The 16,089-nt window shown below is 39.5% G+C and overlaps 1 protein-coding gene across 1 annotated transcript in view; it reads right to left on the minus strand.

The window, feature by feature from the left end:
- Positions 1-3,913: 3,913 nt before the first annotated feature.
- ABCB7 (ATP binding cassette subfamily B member 7) overlaps positions 3,914-16,089 on the minus strand; it is a 35,986-nt gene continuing 23,810 nt past the window's right edge. The window contains exons 11-16 of the mRNA XM_042825176.1: positions 15,832-15,995; positions 15,538-15,667; positions 14,742-14,913; positions 11,832-11,935; positions 10,178-10,285; positions 3,914-7,509 (exon numbers count right to left, since the gene is read on the minus strand). Coding sequence (XP_042681110.1) covers positions 7,291-7,509; positions 10,178-10,285; positions 11,832-11,935; positions 14,742-14,913; positions 15,538-15,667; positions 15,832-15,995 — 897 coding nt within the window. The 3' untranslated portion in view covers positions 3,914-7,290. The remainder of the gene's footprint in view (positions 7,510-10,177; positions 10,286-11,831; positions 11,936-14,741; positions 14,914-15,537; positions 15,668-15,831; positions 15,996-16,089) is intronic.

Consider the following 16,089-nt stretch of genomic DNA (forward strand, 5'->3'; position numbering starts at 1 on the left):
CCAACATAGGGTCATTATTTTTACCCTAAAAAGTTCAGAAACCTTGTTTGCTCAGGCAAGGGGTGTTCTCAGTAACTGCACTGGAGTCACTCTGTGCGGCACACACACTGAATACCACTGACTGCAAATTGATTCCCTCCACACCCTCAAAGGTAAACTTCAGGAGTTCCACAGTACAATTTTACAGGTTACCCATCTTTTCGACTCCTTCCCAGCTTTAAGCCATTCTCAGGTACATACACACTCTCTTTCTACATTATAGATACGCAGGAGTTTAAATTGAACCATTTCAAAGTCTGAAGTCTGCCAAAGTCTCTCTCCCTCGTCAGTGGACAGACATCTGTGACACCTGCTATGTGGGAGAGCTAGCCAAAGACACGCGACATTCATCTACTTCACGCGTCAGCTCCCTGATGTAAGTACTAATATATTACTACTCAGCACTTCAGTTCCTTTGTTAACTTTCAAAGATTTAATAAGCTGCTCCATAGAACTTCTTTTCTGCTGAGACTGTGGGATTGTCATTAGTCCCAGTTTGGTGTGTATTTTTCTGGTCCAAACACCCAAAATCCATTACCAGCTCAACATCCCCACACAGGCTTTGAAATAAACCCAGGTGAATTCTGCACAGGACAGAAAGAAATACAGCAGCCTAAAATACCTCTGCTTTGTCCTCTCCTTCTTACATCCTGTCAAATATCTGATATTACTTCAATCACTTCATAGCATCAGCAGCTCATGTCACTCATTACCATGTACAAATTCTGCAAACACTACGCATTACTATAAAACATCCCCTGCTTTTCCTTCTAAATAAGCTCTTTTTTCATTACTATTATCGTTTGTCTTCTTAAAAAGCCTGGCTTTTTTTCAAATCACCGAAGAAATGAAGATTTTTACACTCACGTGAGAATACCTGAACACGTATTTCCATTTCAGGAGAAAGCAGCATAGCCCTTCACATAATTCATGCATCAACTGCACATGAAACGCTCATTCCTAATTACAGACTGACCTTCACATTCCATTTGCTGCAACTAGCTTAAAATGAAAACTTTTCATCTTTTCAACCTCCGTGTTTCAGAACACGTATTGGTGCTCGCACAAGGCCAGTAAAATCCTCAGATGACACTTGTAGAGCACTTTACAATGCATTCAAAGGACACAGTACAAGCTGATATACTGTGTTCCAGCCTGTTTCTTCCTCTCCATAATGAAAGGAAAGAAAATCTCTTCTTTTCCCCCCTCTACTCTCCAGGATAAGGCTGATAGCTTTACAAGACACATTTTAAGTTGGTGTGACATAAATGCTTTACTTGACAATTTTATAAAGGGCTACAAAGCATTGAAAACTGGAAATGAAATATGGGGGAGCTGAGATGTCACATTAGTCTTTCAACAACAGAGATGCTATTTTAAATTCTGTCTTAAGACACAACTGCCTTACTTTTTTTCCCCCTCAAATAAAATACCTACTGTGCAACTTAGCACAACAGGCACGTCTTAAGGAGATCATACAACGAAGCACTAATATGTCTAAAGTTGTGATTACATTGTAGCCATGTATAGGAGCTCGGTTAATTCATAGGCTGAATTCCATCAGCCCTACTTTCACCACAGCTCAGCTGTTTAAGACAGTTAATCATAATTCACCTCTGGGACATGCCTTCAAGTCAACATAGGAAGCTACGTGGCCTAGCAGGCAGCCTGCCAGCATAAAGAGCATATTTGGGGTAACAAGGACCCTGACAGGTTGACCAAATGCCATCTAGAAAAGCACTTTGCGTCTGATGGCGTTGTAGGCTCCTTCCTTACACAGCCACAGGACAACACGCAGCAGTACTTTGTATACAGCACTGCTCCCACAGGGTACCTATGACCGGTGACCTGGGGTCAGGCAGGCCAGCTTGCAGAGGACTGTTTCTCACTTCAAGCACCACTGTGGGGCTCTGGCAGTGCCCTGGTGGGAGACAAAAGGGAACAGGATGCTGGGTTGGCCTTAGAGCTTTCCTTTTAGGATCACAAGGTTGCTTTGAGCTTCCATGCTGCTTGTGTCTTTTCCCCGAGTTTTGTTTCAACACCTGCACAAATTGATCAAAAACCATAATAGGGATTTTAAATACATTTTTTTCAGGCACTGACCTGAGGATTTTCTAAAATAAATAATAATTATTTAGCAGTGCTGTAACGTAGCACCCACATTCTAGAATTTCAGTTCTACAGGATGCTCAGACTTCACAATTGACCTCTCTCATTAATGAAACTGTCATTGAAATGATAAGACAACTGTATGGCAGAGTTCTGCCAAATCACTTCACACCACTTTAAATCATTATTTCACAAAGATGCTGTGGCTCCTTCCAGAGGTACAACAAACACATTGGTGTGCTGCCATAAACACATCCAGCTGCCATCGGATCTCCTGTCCTGCACACTGGCTGAAGCCAACCCTCCAGCAGAAGTCAGGGCTGAAGGCAGGGAAGGGTGTTTAGATGCCTGACTACCCAAAATAAACGTCGCGTTACATTTTTCCCCGCTGTGAAACATTAGATAATCAATAGAATACTAAACTGTCAGTTCTGCAACCATTGTGTGAACACAGATGGGATGTTAAATGAGCATGGTAACCTCAAAATGATTCCTAATTTATGTGAAAATTAGAAAACGCTAGATTTGTAATTACTGTTTTCCTTGATGCACGCATGCAACTAATAGAAGTCAGCACTAACAGAAGTTAGATGTACACGTGAAGAAAAACAACATACTCCCATTACAGCTCTTTCATTAATGACTTCTTTTCTTGTCAGTAAGCATTTATACAGCATTCCTGCAAAGGACTGTTAAAAGAGTCAAAAAGAAGCAAGTGAACCCTCAGAAACAACAGTTGGAAATTCATCCAGTCACACATGACCAAAGCAGCCTGCTCCAGGATCTCATGTCCCTTCCTTATGGCCACACAGTGCTCAGTGACATCATTTTGAGACAGAACAACACAGGACCAGTGGTTACAGCAGCTCACATCCACGCAGTGCAGATACATTACAAGAACTATCAAAGCTACACAAATGACATTTCCCTCTCCCGTTTCACAGTAAGAAACTTGAGTTACGTAACATGAAATCCAGTCAGAAATTAGACACATTGTCACTTCAAAAGCGGGCTCAGGCAATTTCTTAAAACAGATCTAGCTCTAATGCTCTCTAGTTCAGTGCTAAGGGAGTAAAACAGTTCACTATGCTGTGTTTTTACAAATGTATGTTTAAGAAAGAAAACAGGCGAGCTTTTCAGCAACTTCCACCTCACCAGCATGCTGCATCTAACACGAGTGCCCTTCATAAAATCCCTACAGTTGGACACGACCACTAAGACCATCCAGCCCAACCACCCACCTACCACCAATCTGACCCACTAACCTCATCCCTCAGTGCCACGCTGACCCCTTCCTTAACACCTCCAGGGACGGTGACTCCACCACCTCGCTGGGCAGCCTGTGTCAGTGCCTCACCACTCTGTTCTTCCTAATTCCCAACCCAAACCTCCCCCAGGCACAACTCGAGGCCTTTCCTACTACTGTTACCTGGGAGAAGAGGCCAACCCCCCCTCTGCCAACAGTCTCCTTCCAGGGAGCTGTAGAGAGATCCTGCAACTCAGTACACTGAACTTTAAAAGGCTATAAAGCCCAGGGAAACAGGATTTGTATGTACTATACAAATTCACCTTCCTGATTGATTATCTGCAACACTTTGCCTTATGCTAGCACACAGCCCTATAATCTGTTATCATTTTCACTGTCAGTTCCAAGCACTGCAAACAACTGCCAATTGGCTAAAAGGGTCAGTTTGGAGCTTCCCTTTCTGGGTGGAAGAACCACACTGCCAATGCTGTTATTTAAATAATTTTACCAGGACAACCATTTCTATTCACAAAGATAAATCCTTTATTCAATAACAATTATCTACACACAGACAAACAACAGGAGTCAAGGTAAGAAGTCTTCCATCAGGATTTTTACACCATATGATCTTAAGCTAGTTCTTTTTGCATATGTATCAGCTTACTGTACAATATCTATTTTACACTCCTGTTCCAAAAGGAGATTTAAACATAATTTAAAAACTAAATTTTAAGAGATTTGGTAACTACTAATCCATATAATAGCACTGTTGAGAAGAAACTGAGGGATCATCTGCCAGGAGTTATGAATCTCCATTTCGGACAACCAAAACAAAATTACCTCTCCACCAACCATTAATTAGCTTGCTCACCTGGAGTAAGAATAGCCAAAAAGAGTATTGTCCTTAGAAGCTCAAGCACAGGAATTCAAATGAAATTGGTAAGTTTATAGTTAATAGACGATTATCCACTGCAAAAGCAGTTTGTTTTTATGCCCAATTTTACACAAACATTCTCTCTTTCTGAAAGAAATGCGGGAAAAAAAGATGAAAAAACTTTTTTTTTTTTCACTCTAAAAACACAAATGAAGATCTTACAGTGGGAGAAGGCAACTTAAATTTTGAAAAACAAAACATCTGGAAGTCTGGGAACATTTCAAGAACTTGAAAAGCTTCTATTTAGAAAAGCAATGTTCCAAGTGACAGAAAAAGGGTGACAGAAAAGCGGGATTACCAAAGTTCAGAGGTTGTATCCATTTCCTGTAGAAATTGTAAAGCTTTTTAAAGAAATATCATATGCCATCTTGACAGTCAGAGAACTACAGTCAGCCTCCAAAGCCAGGACTCTCCCACCATTGTGTTCTAAATGCCTGCTTAGAATGGTGACATTTTGGAGCCATTGTACATGAATGAAAATCCTAAACAAAGAGGTCTGAGCAGAAGTTTTACCTTCTAGCATAGGTCCACAAAGTACTGCTACCACCTCCCCGATCCCACTGCTCACAAGATGCAGGTCACTCACTGTTTTACTCCAGCATCCCTCTGATAGGATTGTGCAAAATTGCCAATGCCCGAGAATCCTCATTCGCTCATTTACAGCTCTATGAGTTTTTCTGCCATTTAACTTGGGAAGGCAATCAGGAGGAACTTTTTTTTTTTTTTAAACCAGTAGGGGTTTTTTTCTTCCATTTCTTGTGCGCTGTTAGCAAATTTACAATGGGAAAACACATTTTTGTAACCTGTGCCTTAAAAGCAGACAGACAAGCACATCACTCAAAGCCAGGAAGTTTTCAGATATCTCCAAATCTCACTGCAAAACTCTTCCCAACAAGTACTCTGTGATACCATCCTCTCTCAGGAAACACCTTTGTTAAGAGCTCTGCTTAACGTCTCACGAGCGGCAGCACATGGGCTGGCATAAAAAGTGATGGCAGGGACAGGCAATAGCCTCACAGCTGTGACAAACCCACTGCCAGTTTAAATAAAGCCTTGACCACTTCTCGTATTTACCATCTGATATCAATCCTCATCCCCAACATGTAATACTAAAATTCTTGGTGTGCTTGCAGACTCCATCCCCAGTGATCACAAAACACATGGGCCTTCTATAATCACTTGCTCACCTGAAAACTTACCTTCACAATCAAATTTGGCATTAAAATGGCTTTGGGTTCAGACTTTGTTTAGATGCTAGTGCTTGCTTCTGTGCTCTCTTCAATCAACTAATAGACCATCTAAGCCCTGCAATACGCGAAACTGTCCATCAAGAAAAAAAAAAGTAAAAAAACACTTCCTTCAGACCTCTGACATTTCCAAAACTTCACCTTTATAAATCAGCCACACTGCTGTTAGAAACTAAAAATAGATTAAAATAAAAAACCTGGTGAAAATAAAATGATAAGCTACTGGAATTCTGAACTGTCAATTCATTAATAAGGCTCCATTTTGCTTCTGGACTCCAAGTATGAAAATAAGAGTCTTTGCATTTGATACAATCTTAAAATTGTTTTAAACTGCTGATTGATAACAGATTCTTTTCCCCCCATCATTTTAATAGAGAGAAAATGAGTGACTAGCAGAAAAGATAACAAAGGTTTCAGTTCCTTTAAGATGCTGTTCCTGTATTTGGTTTCAAAGAAGGGCTTAATACAAAAGAATAAACACTATTCAGAAATAAACTTCAAGCAGCATCAAAATTCAGTGCTTTGCAAGTACCCATACTGAGAAATTTTGCATAATTTTACTAACACAATTATATGAATGTAATTACACTGGTGTAATTTCTTAGAAAAAAATAAGTTGTTTTGCAGCATCCAAGAGAAGGATTTAAAAAAAAAAAAAGCAAAAAAGGAATTATAGGAGAGTAGCTAGTAAAAAATAAACATGGTCAACATGCCTGGAGAGATAAGGCCTAAAGCCACAATCCTGTAGCGTCCCAGGAATCACAAAGACTGAGGTTTTCTTGACACCGAAGAAGTTCTGACTATTGAGGTCTGGAGATGACTGCAACACTTCCAACATTATCCAGGTCATTTTCTCCCACCAGTGACAACAGAAATTCCTGACAGTTCTTACTGAGTGCCAGCCGCTCCCTAATGCCATGACTGAAGTGAAAAAGAGAACTGCATTCTGCTTTGCCTACTCAAGCAGATGTTGAGGATAAAGAATCCTGATCTTGGACTTCTGCTTTTCATTTAAATAAAAGGGAAGGTTCAGATTCTTTATATTTGCAGACAATATTTTGCATGCTTTCCATGAAGTGACATGATCATTTGTCAATCCTAGATTTTTGATAGCTCTTAAAAACACTGAATTCTCTTTTGAAGGAATACATTTCCTGATGGTCTAGTAGCACAGCTGTTTTCTGAGGTGGATTATTCCAGTGCTTCAGTTCCTACTAAAAACTTTGAATATTTTGTTGATGCTTTTCTTATTCTTTACAGGAAGGATTTCCTACTAGACCACCACTCAAGAATTCAACCTGCATCTTCCTCAGCAGCAACTGAGTTCAACTTAGCCCAATTAAAACATGACATTTATCAATCAACGACATTCAGAAATAACGTAAATCAAGGACAAGCCTGTTTGCAATTTAATAATCCATCTTGAGCATCTACCAAGGGATCTGACCAATGCCTACAAACTGCCATAAAATACACTCTTAGTTGAGACATTTAAAGTTTATGAAAAAGCTTTGCTCTTACAGATGCCAATGAATTTTAGTTTTGTAAAGATGCAGAATTACAACTCCTTTGGTTGAAATTACGCCCCTCAGAGTAACTGTAAAAACCAAAAACTGCAAAACCCAGGAGGTTTTTGAATGGTGACTTAAAAAAACCAAACAAGAGCCGCATGTCACTGTTTATGTTGTGTAGAAAAGATTAATCCAGAATCATACTTAGCACGAACAGTTTCCACAGCCTTTCACACTATTGATAATTTCTTCTTGCAGTTTCTTCCTTTCCTCCTCTTTAGACATCTGGTTATTTCTCTCTCCCCAGTTCGGATCATTATGACTGTTCAGTACTTTGCTGCTCTGCGTATGCCACATTTCATAATAGAGAGTGCTAGGACTTGCAAGCAGGTCTGCATGTCTACCACGTTCTGCAACTTTACCCTGCAAAAGAATGGGAGTGAGTGAGGAACAGTACTGCCAGACCTTTAGGAGTACAAACACTGCCAACACTCGGGCCAAAATTTTACAATAATTCTTAATTAGGAGAAGCAGGGACAGCACTGAAAAGCTGAATGCGTGTGCACTGAAATACATGTTGTTATGCTGTGTGCTGAAAACAAGGAGCTGAGCTCTTCTCAAGCAGGAGTGCAGATGTCTTCTGCCCACCTGGACAAAATTCAAAGCCCACCAACATGAGAAAGTTTACTATCTAAACTGAAAGTGCTATTTTAAAAAAGCACAGAACACTGTGTAAGAGGAACAGTGTGATCAACTGCTACCAGAAAAAGGCTCACAAACCTAACAAAATAAACAGGTAATTGTCTTGGCATGGTAAGAAATAAGCTACGTTGAAGCTAAGAGAAAAGAGCATGCAGAGAGGGAATTGTGCTAATAAGCAGAAAGCATTTAAAATCAAATCCTAGAGACAACTAGCATAAATGGTGCTTTTAGATGGGTGCTCAGTTGCTTCTGTCATTTTAAGTGCCATCATGAAAACTGTGTGCATTTAGTTCATCTGTGCTCTTTGTTTTGAAGAGCAAAGCTGATTTATTGACTATCATCATGGAAATAGGAAGGAAGAGTTGGGGAAAATTCAAATCCTACAGCCATTGAAGCAACAGTGCTCTCTAGAAAAAAACACAAAAAACCCCAGCCCCGCCAATCTGACTCTTATCTTTCTGATTTGAAAGATACATTTACATTTGCTGACTTCAAATTAAAATAATGTATTCGTTCTCCAGCTATTCTTTCTTTTGGGAAAAGACAGCTACATGGATTTTGTGTTAGTTCCAAATCCTGATTTACAATTAAATCTACCTCCTTGTGACAGCAGCTGATGAACATGCTGGGAAACAAAATTGGGTCTTGTCACTTTTATTACTAGTCGTGCTGGTGGAATCTGAACAAATACACACTTGACCAACATAACTGCAGGATTTCTTTTTAAAACGGAGTGGTTAACTTAGAGAGTTCACTGTAGCAGAGACTGGGCTTTTCAATGATTAATTTTTATTTTACTTTATTTTTTCCCAATAAACCTCGAACAATCCCTAGAAATTTATCTTCTCCATTTGGCTCTGCAGCATGGAGATCAATATAATTAGTAGTGTTTGTTTACTCACTTAAAAATGATTCTGATTTTATGTAGGCAAAGACACTCAAGTCGTAATGCAATACTTGCACAGCTAAGCAAAAACAGCCACGGTCACCTCATCACCTCATTTCAGTCACTGAATGAGCACAGCACTTGTCCATCAAGCTGGGGCAAGAGGCAACTTTCTGCTGAGCACCAGTGCTGCCTCCTGAGGCACTGCCAACTGAAAAGTAATGCACCACACTGCCTTACTCATTTACAATCTCTATCACACTAAAATCATTCATGAAAGTGAGCACCCTAGCTGTTTTACAGCTCTAGGTTGTGCTTTTATTTTTAATTTAACAGTTACAGGGTAGCACAAAACACTTCTTCAGAAGCTGTGAAAAACTTGCATTGAAAACAAAAAGTTGGAGACTGCCTTGTTACATGCTAAAACACGATTGCAAGATGTAGTAACGTGCAGTTACACCAAGGATGCACCTCAGAAAAAGCTCTTTCAGCAACAGCCAAAAAAAACCAAAGTGGAAAAAAACAAATTAAAAAAGTATTATAAATGAGTTCCACTACTTCACTTTAAGATTCATGTGAAGCTGAGGTTTGTACAGCAAAAATAATCACAAATGTGACCCTCACATAACATTTTGTTCTAATTCTCCATGAAATCATCTAATGCACTGCAGGAATGATTTATTTTCTTCTAGATACACACATTTTTGTCTCTAAACACATCTGTGGTCACAAGCTATATATATATATATATAGCTTGTGATATATATATATATATATATATATACATAGCAACTGAAATAAAAGAATGCAGAAATATCCTTTATATATCTATATCCAGTTACAGGCAACTGAAGAAAATGAACATAGGACGGAGTGAATATAAAGCAGAGGCTGAACAGTGGTATTAGTAGATCAAATATTGAAACTTTTCACAGAAGGGAAGCATACAGGAAAGGAATAATTACAGTTTTCTGCAGGAACAATAGAGAATGGGGTTGAGATTTGCAACAATTAGATTGAACAATCCTAAACAGCTTTATCTGCATGGAAACAGAACACATAGGACTCTCTTTTGCCCTTGAAATGAAAAAAAATAATGAATCTATTTGAAAAAACTGGCACTCACTGAGTAATGAGAATAAAGCATAAATTGGTTTCATAATGGGTTCCCCTGATCTGACAGCAGCATGTAATAAATCTGATTAGAAACACGTAACATTAAGCCAGTCCCAAAGCATCAAGTGAAATTTGCCAGAATCCACATAAAGAACGTGTAACTAAAATGCAAATGAAACAAATGCATGCAACATAGAAGAGCTGAACATGCAAGTTTCTGTAACTAAAACTGTCAGTTGCAAAGAGCTGGATTTTCCCAACATGGCTCATCTCCACAGAAAGACTCCTCAGTAGCTTGGCAGAGGTTGGTATTTCACAATGGACACCAACCCTCTAAAATGACAACTGAGATTATGGGGGAATGACAGTTGCCAGCACCAGCCTCACCTTATCCAGCACAATGATTTCATCTGCATCAACCACTGTTGACAGGCGGTGGGCAATGAAAACTGACGTCCGGTGTCTCACCACATCCTTCATAGCACTGAGAATATTCTGTAAGATTAAAATACAGACATACTTTTACATGCTCCTAGACTGTATAGAAGAAATAAAATCTGGAAATACACAAGTTACTGAAAATGAACATTGAGAAACTCCTCTAATACATCTAATGCTATACCAATAAGAAAGAGCTACGGTTTACCTACAGAAGAAATAGAAAGAGTCCAAGCACAAAATGAAGTCTAATAAAGTCCTCATACATGAGGAATGGAAGAGGAAAAAGAACAAAAAAAGCCTTCACTCACAAAAAAAATAATGCAGATATCCCACAGTACAAAGCTTTACTTGATTTCAGGAAAAGCTCTGCTGCGTAACCATGCTACGAAACCAACATAATTAGCAGAAAAGACAATAATAAAAACGACTTTCCAATTAAGGAAAGTTTAAGGAAAAAAAAAACCTCTCAATACCATGTCAACATAGATATACCTCAGGACTGCTCAACTGTGTTCCATTCCAAACTGCACTCAGATGCAAGCAGCACCAACTGGGGAGTTTGTGTCCCCACTACAGTAAGTGAAATGCTCACTTATTTCTGACAAAGGCAAGCATTTTGCAGGGAAAACATTCCAATTGAAATGATTCATTTTCATTGGATGTCTTTAAAGTGCAGCTTTGCTGCAAAGCTTTCAGCTTTATGATTCTTGCCATAAACATGAGAAAATGAAAGAAAGAACCAAGCAGAATTGCATATGTTACGAATGTTTCTCATCCAATGAGGAAGCTGTACTATATTTGAATGAGGTGCTATATAGGTGTACAGTTAGTACTCTGATTTCCTTACACCTGGAAAATGAAAGTAATTTAGTGATTATACGTCAATAAATTCGCTCAATAATTTGCATAAGTGAACACAAACACAGCTCTAGCTCTAGTTTCTGATGACAGTTTGTGAAATTACTGCTGGTGCTGAGAGTTGTGTGTTTAAGCAAAGATGTAGTTATGAAGCCTGATGCAGTTACCGTGGTAGTGTCATGACATCTATGTCACAACACTCTGATGTTTCACAGCCCTTCCTGTGAAATGAATACAAATTAATACCAGCGCTGCAGGTTACGCCTACCTGATTTGCATCTCAGAAAGATGCTGCACAACAAACAAGAGTTTCTGCTCTGCACTACGTCACAATTATTTATAAGATGATTGTACTGAATGCTAAACGTCATCTGAACAGCTTTTAACATGAACTGGAAAGCTTCACACATAGTCCCCGGCCACACTGGGTATCCATAATGGCATCGAGAAAGGAATGTTTAATGGTGAATAAGACTTCAACAGCATAAAACAGAAGGTATACAAGAAGAGATACAGCTGATATCCTTTCACTATGTCTCCAGATGCGCAGAGACACCTCTGCTCTGGCCTTTAAGAAAAGGGACCAAGCATAGGATCTCTTCACAGCAACCCTAGGAAAACTAATTTCAGCGGTCTGACAGTAAGAACAGAATTCTTTCTGAGAGGGAACAGACAAGGAAAAAGCATCAGAATCAGACATCGTTATACCACTCAAGCTTTACATTTCTTTATCCCAATTTACCTCTTCTGTAATTGAATCTAAAGATGATGTCGCTTCATCATAGAGAAAAATATGTGGTTCCTTTAACATTGCTCTAGCAATTGCAACTCTTTGCTTTTCTCCTCCTAAATAAAGCGGGGAGAGGGAAGGAAGAGGGAAAAAAATGAAGTTATAACTATGACCTGCAGGATATTCCAGACTCAACAGCAAACATGACTGTTTTGTTGTTTTGTTTCATTTTTTCAGTATAGATCGTAGCTGCTACTGATGAAGGTCTGTGCATAGGTTGTGTAAGGTAACACACAAGTTCTCACACTCTGGTAAATCTAAAGTGGTTCAACATGGCTTACAGTCTTAGAAAAGAACATCAGACTGTTTCATACACGCTACAAGGCAAAAGTCTCACACAGAGAACTAATAATGGCAGTGCATGGTAACTTACTCCACACACCAATGGGCATGCACCAATTTGCCTACTCTAAGCTAATACCTCATGTGTTATACAAACAAATATACATCCCATTTTCCCTCACAAATTAACCATACTCTGATCATGCCTGCTGTGTTTTATTCCACACATCTTGGATGTGTATTTCTGACTCCTTCAGTTCTCTCCTTCAAGTTCATCTATCTTTCTAGTCCTCTATGGCCAAACCCAACAGCTTTAACAGGCAAATTTCCATTTAGGAACACAATTAGCACAGTACTGAAAACCACCTTCATTATGCAATCTACCGCCTTTTGGTTTTTGATATGACCAATTTTCAAACTTGTTTCCTTCCTTTACAACTCTTACAGACAGCATTTACCCAAGAATAACTTGGGACAAGTTTTACAGACAGGAAAACAGGTGCATTTGAGAGCTTAAAATTTGCAAAACATTTGGCATGCAATACAAACATTCACATTCATGTATTTGTCCTCCATTGTTTCATTCAAGACTGTGAAATATTCCATTTAATATAATTACATTCTTGTTAATGCTCCATACCTATTAGAAGAGAACATGCTTTAACAAACCATTTAAAAGGCTGATAATAATCCCGCAGTTCAAATTTTATCTGGCTTCAGCAGAACTCAGTAGCAAATAGAACTGTACAGTTTGCTCAGTCTATTTTAATGTGCTCTCTCTCTCTCTCTCTTTTAAAGCACAGATATTGACAAGCTGTGAGTTTTAAACATGATTGAAAGTCACACAATGATAACAAAATCCAAGGTCTTTCTTTACATTAGCAGAATGCAGACTTGTTTCACATTCTTCTCCATTCACACTCAGGGCTGTTGCAGTGTTTTGTTTTGCTCACAGTTTTGTGTCTGGGATTGCTACAGCTCTATCTACTAAAAAACACCGAAATGCATTCTATTTGAAGAAGCCCAAGCTACTATATTTCTGTGTAAACCACAAGACATTCCAAACATGTAGTTGGTCAAATCTTCTAGAAATTACTGCTTTTGGGAGACAGGCAGCAGGACAAACCTTTCATCATTATCACTGTCCTCTGCAGTTCAGCCAGTATCTATTTTATATCTTCTACTCACTCATCCAGATTTGTACTTCACATTTTATTTCCCTTCTAACCTTCCCCGTATGTCTTTTCACTGATGTGCATGCTTTCTCCTGCACGTACTTTCTGGATACAGAATGTGACCTCCGATCCTGTTTCAGAGAAACCAAGACTGCAGCAGCTGCAGAGTAAGAAAAAGCCACACAGAGCTTGCTTTCTTTGCAAGAGGCAGCATCGCTGCCAGAACCTGTCCTGCTCCTGGGCCCCTACCTCTGAGCCCACCATGCCTAACCAGTTCCACATCCTCTGAAGAGCCAGCATTGTTCCTGAACACCCTCAGTACCTTGGAACGTCCAAACTCACAGAGACAGACCTGACCCATCTTCTCTATAGGGCCATACCTCATTCCCAACAGAGCCGAACAGTCTCACACCGCTGCTCCATCCTATATGCAAATGGGAATGGTTGACCCTTATGCTGTGTCTTGAGGTGGAAGAAAATTAACCAGCTCTGCCACACAAGCTTACACGTTTGCTATGAAGTAAAGCTGTGTACTTAGGAGTTATTTAAGACACATTCTTCACGTCCCCACAGCAAAGTGGCCTCTGCTCAGGAGATATTTTCTAAGTTTCTACTCCCTGCACACAACTCGGTGTCATGCTATCCTGTCAAAATCCTCCCAGACATTTTTTGGTGAACTCAGAGTTATCTAAAAAACTTCAAGCATTTTTAAAAAAACAAGAAGCAAAGCCAGGTTGTGATACTGTTGTTCTAAACCGTATGGTTGTGCTACTTTATACGGGTGCATACGCAGCTACAGAGGAACTTGGACAACCTAAACTTCAGAACTAAGGTCACATCATATCAATCCATAGCTCAAAGATACACAGACATCATTTCCATGTTGTTTCAGATACAGTTCAAAACAGTAAGACATGAAGGCACTTCCAACTGTTAACAGGCTGCAAAGCTACTACGTTGTAACAGCAACATATCCCACAGCATTATAACAGCAGAAGTAAAAAAATCTCACTTCCAGCTGCTAGAAGTTTCAATTTAAGAATTCAAATGGGGAAGGTCTATGCACTTAGATAAGCCTTTAACATGCAAAGCACACAAAGTTCCCAATTCTATTTGCACGCATTCCACTATCCAAACACATTACAAGACCGGTACTTTTCTGCTTAGATGAATTCTACATGCTTATATATCAACTCATTTAATACTAGCCCCTGAAAATGCCTTCTTTTAAGTATCAAGTAGACTACAGTTGCCCAAACCATGGATTTTCGTCTTAATGTTCTAGCTCTGCATTCATATTATTATGTAAATAAGCTAAAAGCAGCTGTGACTGAGGAATAAGTTATGCATTGACCTTCGAGGTAACAGAAGGGATGCAAATGAACATGCACACTAAATGACCTACCAGAGAGCTTGAGTCCTCGTTCACCAACCTGTGTGTTGTAACCATTAGGCATTCGAAGGATAGCATCATGGATTCCTGCAAACTTGGCGACCGCATACACCTCTTCTGGTGTAGCACTGATATTTCCATAGAGCAGATTGTAATAGATAGTATTATGGAACAGAACAGCATCCTACAACGTGGAAAAAGCATTTAAACAAGAAAGCATGAATGATAGTCCAAGAAACTTCCCGACATCCATGAAAGAAATAAGTACTGAGTAATCTGTATTTTTCCAGAAAGCCTAATGAAATTTTGGGGAAATTTGCAGCTCTAAGAAGCTTCAACTCATTTCTGGAATTGGGTCTATACAATGATGCACAGGAAAATGTTGCAATATTTCCAGGGAAAAAAAAAAAAAAAGCAGAGAGGTTTTCAAAGGAACTAGACAATACCACTGTGAGAATTACCATTACGATAGGCTATTTGGGAAGAACTATCATAGAATCATAGAATGGCCTGGGTTGAAAAGGACCGCAATGATCATCTAGTTTCATCCTCCCTGCTATGTGCAGGGTTGCCAATCACCCTGATGTGGCTGCCCAGAGCCACATCCAGCCTGGCCTTGAATGCCTCCAGGGATGGGGCATCCACAGACTCTCTGGGCTGTGTTCTGTTCCAGTGCTTCACTATCTTCTCAGTGAAAAATTTCTTCCTAGTATCTAACCTAAATGTCCCACCTTAGTTTAAAACCATTTCCCCTTGTCCTACCACTATTAACACAGGTAAACAGTCATTCCCACAAAAGATGTTATACCTGAGGTACAACTCCTATTGCCTTTCTCAGGCTTTCCAAACTGACATCTTGTATATTCTGTCCAGCAACATAGATGTTTCCTTTCTGGGGTTCATAGAAACGAAATAGTAATCTCACAATTGTGCTTTTCCTGAAATTGAAAAGGATTGAAGCTGATGTTACGCTCCATGTTTGTCACTTATAATCTCCAATCAAAACACTGCCACAAACACAAACAATAAAAACCAAAACAAGAACACATTTAAAAAACGCCAATCAATGATGCAGAATTTCGTATTTAGTCCATTTACCCACCCTGACCCACTACCTCCTACAATGGCCACTTTCTTTCCCGCAGGAACTTCAAAAGACACTCCAGCAAGGATTTTCTGCCCCTCAAGGTATTCAAAATGCACATTATCAAAGGCGATAGTAGCCGTCTGTGGTGTGATCTGCAGGGGTGGAGCCAGTTCTTTGTCCTATTAAAAGAAGAGTGCTGCTTTATATGCTGCCCAGGAAGTATCTCAAGCAGTTCAACAAGCTTAACTAACAGTCAATCTCCTAGCTTAGGAA

Source organism: Centrocercus urophasianus, unplaced genomic scaffold, assembly GCF_019232065.1.
Source record: "Centrocercus urophasianus isolate 14NV4802_14NV808 unplaced genomic scaffold, USGS_Curo_1.0 seq_24, whole genome shotgun sequence".
Taxonomy (NCBI): Eukaryota; Metazoa; Chordata; class Aves; order Galliformes; family Phasianidae; genus Centrocercus; species Centrocercus urophasianus.